Source organism: Lolium rigidum, chromosome 5, assembly GCF_022539505.1.
Source record: "Lolium rigidum isolate FL_2022 chromosome 5, APGP_CSIRO_Lrig_0.1, whole genome shotgun sequence".
NCBI classification, from domain to species: domain Eukaryota; kingdom Viridiplantae; phylum Streptophyta; class Magnoliopsida; order Poales; family Poaceae; genus Lolium; species Lolium rigidum.
The window spans coordinates 95,939,354-95,947,440 of record NC_061512.1 but is presented as its reverse complement, the minus strand read 5'-3'; the positions used below and the strand labels follow the sequence as shown (position 1 = coordinate 95,947,440).

Genomic DNA, 8,087 nt, shown 5'->3' with positions numbered 1-8,087 from the left:
AACATAGAGAGGACCTGCGTGCAAAATCGTAACTAAGAGGGTTAAAACTTCGTACTCCATCTGTTTTAAAATAAGTGTCTCAATTTTTTTATATACACAGATATACGTGTAGATAAAATTTAGACACCTATTCTATTTCGAGACGAAGGTAGTATATGGTATTGTAACTTTTATCAGCAACTTGATTTGATTCGACGAGGCTTAGCGTGACGCCCTGATCCTGGAGCCCAGCCAAGGTGCAAGCCCAGAAGCATCCGAAAACGAGCCCACTTGTATATATTGGCATTCACAAGCCGTCCGTCCGATCCACATCCGCAACGCAAGTCGCCTACTCCCACTCTCCCCTTCCGAATCTCTCACCCCAGACCCAGAGGGGAAAAACCAAAACTACAAAAAATCTCGCCGCCGACCACCACGCCCACGGCCATGTCGGCGGACGCCCTCGTCCCCGTCCCCACGCTGCGCCCGGACGAGCGGGCAGGGATCCTCACGCTCGTCGCAGCCGCCGCGCGCCCGCTGGGGGACGTCGTGGCCGACTTCCTCGCGCGCTTCCCCCGCGAGCGCCGCCTCCGCGTCGGCGCCACGCTCTGCTTCCTCCTAGAGGCAAGCCACCACCCCTCCCACCCCCGCCTGCCCCCTCGCGCACTCTTCCCCGGGGCTCCGCTAGCTCGTCGCGCTCTCCACAGCTAGCTTGCTTCCTCCCTTCTCCAGATTGGGTCGGGGACCTCTTTGCGCCGGAATGGATCGGCCACTAGTTTCGTCTGCTTGGCCTAGCCCTTGCGCCGGGTCGCTAGATTTACTGCGTTTTCGTGTGTCCACGGTGGCTGGCACGATGAATTCTTCGATAATGGGACTTCAACTTTCACTTGCTGGGTTAGGCTTTTTGAACCAACATTTAATTAAGTGGACGATCCGTGGAGCTTGGCAGGCCTGAGGTCACCATGGGTTTTTCTTGGCATTTTCGTTTGGTTACAAATTATTTCATCTGGGATGGGTCACTGACCTGCTAGATTTAGTGGCATCTTGTTGCAAGATTCATCCATTTCTAATGGATTTGTAGATGGCAATAAGTTTACCACTTCCTCTGTTGTTCACTAATGCGAGACCTTTTATAGATGCACTTCAAAGTGGACTACACACGGACCGAAATAAGTGAATCTACACACTAAAATGCGTCTAGACACATGCATTTATGGAAAAAAGCTAAAAGCTCTTACATTACTGAACGGAGTGAGTAATTTATTTGGGACTAGTCCATATCTAGTTCACTGCCATAGCTGCTCAGTGTCCACCCAGTGATCTCTCGGCTGTGTCTGATTTGTTTGCTTAGGTGTCATGTGCTGGATGCCATCGGATTAGCCAACCATTGCTTGTAATGAAAAGGAAAACAAGACACCAGAATACATGTATTAATTGCCGAATGCTTCTTCAAAAAGGAAGCATGCCTTCAAAAAGAATTACCAACAAGCGGCTCACGTACAAATCTGAAACGACCGTGAACTGAATCACTCCATAGCAGCTACAGTATGCGTTCGACCTCTAGGATGTTCCAGCTATCTCGGTGTTTTGCATAAGCTGGATGCTGCTACATAACGACTATGGCAGACTCTCTAGTTCCTGTTTGCATTTTTTTGAAGGATTTATTATTAATCTATCTTGATCATACTGGGAGTTAATACTTAATATGGAGATGTCTCTTTATCTCGTACGATTCACACAACACGTGGTATTTGAAGTTTGATGTGGTATATGTTATCTTTTACTAGGACAAGAAGATGCTTCATCCAACTGGCCGTCTAATTGCATTTGCAATTCTTCATCAGAGTTATTCCTCGCAGCCAGTAAATCCTTACGTTCCTCTGCTGTTAGATGTAAGTTCAGAACCTTGTTTTCCAGTCATTTTTTATTTAGATCGTTGTGGACGAACTTCCATTTCGACCTCCAATGTACATATAACATCAAATATGCAAACTTGGAAGCTGATATGTTTATTGTTGGGCTTGAATTGTAATTTTTTCATAGTTTTCTCTGTCTTATAGTTAGAGATGTTCACTAGCGTCAACACATTACCTAATCGATATATTCTATGATATTGTCAGGTTCCCTTTACCCAGACTCTAGCTTTAGCTTCTAACATAAAGAAACTTGAATCCTTGTAATTCAGGCTGCATTTACTACTGTGGTCAACACGTAAACCATTTATGTTAGTTATAATTTCTGCCGTTATTTTTAAATTTGAGCTCAAGAAGTTGAGATTTTAAACGTCAGATCAAAGTCTCCTTGTACAACACTGAAGACACTTTATTTGCCAATCTGATTTCTGTATCAAATGTAGCACCAAAAGGCTGTAGATGAGGTTTGAGCTCTTGCTGATCTTTTCTCGGGCCACATCAGATCATTGTTGCCTGTCTAGCTTGTTAGTAGCAGCTTTAACTCCATACTAACAGCTGGATATTGGAACACTGTCAACCACAATTGTGTTGCCTTGATATACATGGTTTTAATAAGCTAAGATTTTGAACACAACACACTGTTAAGATCAATTTCTACTTCCAGCGTTCTTCTGTTTATGGACTTCTGTGAAGTCAAAGCATCTTGATCTTTTAGCATAGTCAATTTGGTGCACATAATACAGTCTCACAAATCTACGTGTTCCGCATACAATCTTATTCCATTTAATGAGTTATACTTCGACTGCTGTTCATGAGTTGACAGTTAACACCAAGCTGTGCAAATGAACAGTAGTCGATTTATTGTGCCGCTTTATTGTGTGTCTTTTGAAGCAGCTGCATCTTTTCGCCTGAATGGAGGGATGTAATTTTTTAAAGTATGATGGCAACAAAGGAAGAATGGCTGAACTGAATACGTTTTTAAATCTGCTACTCCTTAAACTTGTTGGCATTAGAATAGCTTTTTATCATGCTTAAAGTTTTAATTTTTATCATCTACAGGCAGCCTGTGATGAAACATCAGATAAATCGGAACGGGCATTTGTCCAACTTTTGTTGATGGCCAATGGAAACAATAACAATGAGGTCTTTTCTCTTGCTCCTTGACTTGTCCATAGAACACCTATGCTAATATCTAGTGGGACCTTCGATAGCAGTTTTCTTGGCATTATATTTTCCTTGACTGTGCCGCACTGTCAACTTACCTCTTCTCATGGAAGTCCTTGGACATCCCCTATTTTCAAGCAGCTTGCAAGCTATCTCTTGATTTATCCTTTCCGACAAGTGTAGTTAGTCTGTCCATGCTAATTTTGTCAGTGCTCTGTGTTTGTCAGGTGCTGCAACAGTCAGCTGTAGATTACATAAATGGGCCTGATTCTGCATCACAGGTAGAATGTTAACTTTTGCTTTAGTAAAAGGAACCAAATGAATGTAGTTGATGTAAACTAAACCCAGATTATTTCGAATATTAACATCCTCTTAACTCAGGGCTCATCTGTTTATTTAGGCCTTATTGCCACGGGAACAGCTTGAGAAGCAATACTGCGGCAATAGTGTACAGCCACAGCCTCAGGCTAGTAGTTTCAGAAGTGCTACCGTCAGATGTGCTATACCGGATCCAGATATACCTCAGAGTTGTGCCAATTCATCAGAGTATGTGTGGTCAGCTGCCTCCTCCCAAAGTTATGATGTGCTTGGAGTCCTTATTTCTTCTTGCGCTTTTCCTGATGGAATTGTTTTGCTATATCGTATCATTTCTAGGATATCACCGCCCGTAGGAAAACAAGAATGTGCATCTGATGATAGGGAGTCTGCTCTTAATGCTTTGCTCCAAGAAAAATCATGGGGAAGATTGGGTCCCCAGTGGATACGGCCGACACCCCCAAGACTTCATATACTTGACGGGGAGGTAATGTACTAGTTCGCCAAGAGTGTACTTTCGATCCAGTTATAGTCTTAATATGAATGTACTTGTTCTGAAAATACAGCTACAGTGGCTGAACCCTGACAACAACCATGAGCTATTGTGGGATTATAGCATGTGTGCTGACACAAGTCGTGGGGCTGCGATCCGAGATTTGATTGCAAGAGCCTTAAAGGGTCCACTTGGACCTGGCCAACAGGAGGTTCGCTGCTCCATTCTATTATTTGCCCTATATCAATTTAAGCTAGGAAGAAATAATTGTTTTGATAAATATTTAGGCAGCTTTAATACTTCAATAAGTTTTTTTTGCATTCTCTTCAATCTTTTCTTTCATCATGGTGCTGGATATTATTGTGGCACCAAGGCTTTCAGCACCCTTTTCTGTCGTGCATGCATATTTATTCGCACATAAGATATTTTCATATGGTACAAGCCTAATTTATTCGCAGCTTTTCTCAGCAAGTTGTTATAGAATTGGCAAAGGACTCTAAGCTAGTGTATCATTGCGGGATGACGCCACAGAAACTTCCAGTATGTATTACTCTCGTTAATGTTGATCTCTCCCCACACGATTCATGTCTTCAGTCTGATAGAACTATCTATGGTTTCAGGACCTTGTTGAGCATAATCCACTCATTGCTGTCGAGCTTCTTTCGAAGCTTATGAACTCTCCTGACATTGCAGGGTATGTCTGTTTCTTTCTCTGGCATGCTCTGCTATAGTGATTGTCACCGCGGCAGCTTTTTTTCTTAGTACTGATCCTCTTCCTTGATTCCTTCTAGTTATTTCGATGTTCTTGTGCACATGGAGATGAGCCTACACTCTATGGAAGTTGTAAACAGACTTACTACTGCGGTTGAACTTCCAACAGGATTTGTCCATGAATACATCTCAAATTGTATTCAATCATGTCAAAACATTAAGGTCTGTTCTTATTCCTCTGATTCATTCAATTTGAATGACTTGGCTAAACAATATTGTTTTAATGCTTACACAATCAGTTATTTCACAATTTAACCTTAGATGCATTTTCCCATGTGGATATCAAACCTCTGCATGTTGATTTGCTTTATTCAGTTACTCCCTCTGTTTCACGATAACTGTCCTTGGATTACGGATAATCCTTTGAAAGCATTTTTCCTTTGAAAAAATAACGAATGCTATAGTTAATGTTATATTTCTAAATCTTTGCGCTTGCTTGAAAATCGTTTGGAAGCTGCTAGATAGTTGTATTCTTCTGTCAGTTATTCGGAGTACACATGATCATCTATCATCAAGTCTCTTAAATTTAATGCTTCCTTGGTCTTTGCGGCTGCGCACAGTGGGATGATGACAAATATTGTGAAAAATGGGAATAATTCAGGCTATTTTGCCCATGGGAGGAGCATGCATGATCATTTCTCAGTCTCTCTTAAATGTAATGCTTGGGATATGGTGACAAATATTGTGAAAATGGGGAGAAATTTAGGTTATTTTTCCCATGGGAATAAGTACCCTTGGTTGTTTTGTGAACTAAAGTGCTTGCATAATTGACAACCCATGTGTAATTAGCAGCAGCTGTTCCATGTTTTGCATCACTGCGGAATAATTTCTGTGCTTACGAAACATTTTCTACTCTGAAGAAAAGCCTTGCATGGCTGATGCCACTGCATCTTATCATTTGCTTAGAGGCTAATGAATTCCTATTGATCATCTCACTTGGTAAATTTCTAAATTCGTTTGATATAATTATTTTTTCTGTGCAGGATAAATACATGCAGAACAGACTGGTGAGACTAGTTTGTGTTTTCCTCCAGAGCCTCATCCGAAACCAGATAATTAACGGTGAGCATATTGTTGTGTGCTTAGCAGAGACAACTTCATCTGTACACTGTTATATATATATATATATATATATATATATATATATATTTGAGTTCTCATTGATTTGTTTTGCCTTAATCCATAATGATCCAAGATAATGGTGACAGAACTGCATGTTTGCTGTCCCATTTTTGTTACTTCATATGAATGATTATTGCACAGCCTTACAACTGAACTGTTCTTTGATATTCCCGTGAATCACAGAGGCCCTTAGTGAAAGAAGCAACAAATACAATTGACTGCTGCTATTTGTATTTATCATTAATTATGGGCTGTCTGGTGCTATTCAAATCATCATCTGAATCCTTGTTTATTCCATTTTACAATGTTTTGAATGTCAGTAAATATTAGTTCTGTTTGTGCATGTTGCAGTTCAAGATCTTTTCATCGAGGTACAGGCGTTCTGCATTGAATTCTCACGAATAAGGGAAGCAGCTGGCTTATTCCGGCTGCTCAAATCTTTGGAGTGAAGAAACAAGTTGTATGTTGCTATTTCCCATTTCTGTATATTATTCTGTCATCATTTTCATATTTCTGTACATCTTGATTCTCCTAGTCCCACCTGAAGCAATGAGGACCCCATGTTGTCCAGTATCTAAGTTCCCATGATTCTGTCCTTGCTGTGGGCTGTGGCAGAATAAAGTGATACAAATACCCTGATATTTCTCAATTCAAATTGTCAGATAAACTGGTGGTATTGTTATCGAATGTTTGGAGTTTCTGGTTCTCAGTAGTTCTCTGGCCACTGTGGGATGTTCAGGATCAGGCAGTGTGTGTCAATATCTTGCAGAATCAGTGACACCCTCCCAACGACAATGCACACCCCCCGTATGAGTGGATCAAAAGAGGCACCAAGAGCAGATCCAGATAGTACTCTATTTGTGGTTGGTCAACATTTAGATATGTTTGTATACGTCAGCTGTATGGAGACAGATCATAGATGCATGTTTTGGTCTATTCTTTGATATCCATGTAATCTCAAGAATGCCAATGTTTTTTATTTGGTTCAACCAGGACATGGTTTTGTACAATTCGTTGCCATCCTGTGCAGATCTGTCTGTACTTAACATTTTTTGAAGTAAATTTGATGGCTTGATCTACTTTTCGACTAGTTGAATGCAGATGCTCTGTTAAACACGTTCTTACTGAACAGATGTAAACACGTCTATACAGTAATTAATCCTCTATATCCGTGTAATGTTTTTGAATGACAACGGCTGAATGCTTTGGAAGGGATACCCCATTGAATATTGAAAAATACCATGTCTTCCTCGTGATTGAATCACTTAACTATGCACCTAGCTTTAATATCAACCTTTTCCCCTTTTCAATTTTAATCACGCACCTGTGATTTTAGATCTTGTATTACTCTACCTACTGTTTACAGATCATGAAATGGGTTTCTTATTCAGATACTCCCTCTGTCTATGTATACAAAGCCACATTGTATCTTACTTTGACTAACAAATTAACCAATAAAAGATTAGTTATGTCACCAGAGTATATCATGGAAAATTTCTTTCAAATACGAATACAATGCCATACGCCTCAATTCCAAATTAATAGACTATATTTAGACAAAGCTGAGTTGATGGTTCGTGACCAAGTGTGCCCAACCAAAATTTGGTTGCCTATGAAAAGTAGCCCACATACCTCACATTCCCTTAATAACTTCATCTAATGTTTTTGGCCAAACATGAAGCTAAGGAATTCCTGACAAATATTTTAGCTAGCCAATGGTTGGCAAAAAGTGGCAGGGCAACAAATGGCGTAAACCAAACACACTAACGGACTGAGTATTTTTTTGGTATGTCATATAACTCATATTTTATGGTAAAATAAATGGTTAAAATTAGACTCAAAATATGAAGTGTTCTTGGATTTAAAGAGGGAGGAGTAGAGAGAAGTAGCCTTTTCATTTATCGTGTTATCATAGCAGTACCAAACTTAGGCCTTGCTGAACCGCCAAGCGACGCAATGGCCAACCAACCCTGCTCCAATTTTGCTTTTCTTCCTGCCTTGGCTTGGCCCCCTTTAACCGACCTTATTTGGAACGTCTATGCTGTTACCTATTCTGGCTGACCGTATCTTCCATTACATGCGAGTTTCATATGAATTTGGCACGAAACAGTTCAGTTCACACAAAATAGAGCATCTTTCAAATTTCCGCGTTATGAATAGGCCTTTGGTACCGTAGGGAAGGCCACCAGTTTAGTACTGTATAACATAATATCTAGAGTAACTAAATTACTTCCTCCGTCCCATAAAATATGTCGGATATTTGTTAAAATTTAAATGTATCTATTTCATCACGTTTTTTTAATTGACACAAATTTAGTTCAAAGTTGTAG

At 40.3% G+C, this 8,087-nt stretch overlaps 1 protein-coding gene across 1 annotated transcript; it reads left to right on the top strand.

Annotated features, from left to right (window-relative positions):
• Nucleotides 1–316: 316 nt before the first annotated feature.
• Nucleotides 317–6,836, top strand: LOC124653194 (CCR4-NOT transcription complex subunit 11-like). Its single transcript, XM_047192263.1, has 13 exons — nucleotides 317–603; nucleotides 1,767–1,871; nucleotides 2,952–3,035; nucleotides 3,284–3,337; nucleotides 3,457–3,602; nucleotides 3,711–3,858; nucleotides 3,938–4,075; nucleotides 4,333–4,404; nucleotides 4,485–4,558; nucleotides 4,656–4,797; nucleotides 5,619–5,697; nucleotides 6,109–6,217; nucleotides 6,420–6,836. The coding sequence occupies exons 1-12, from the start codon at nucleotides 427–429 to the stop codon at nucleotides 6,204–6,206; spliced, it is 1,317 nt and encodes a 438-aa protein (XP_047048219.1). The 5' UTR covers nucleotides 317–426; the 3' UTR covers nucleotides 6,207–6,217; nucleotides 6,420–6,836.
• Nucleotides 6,837–8,087: the final 1,251 nt, after the last annotated feature.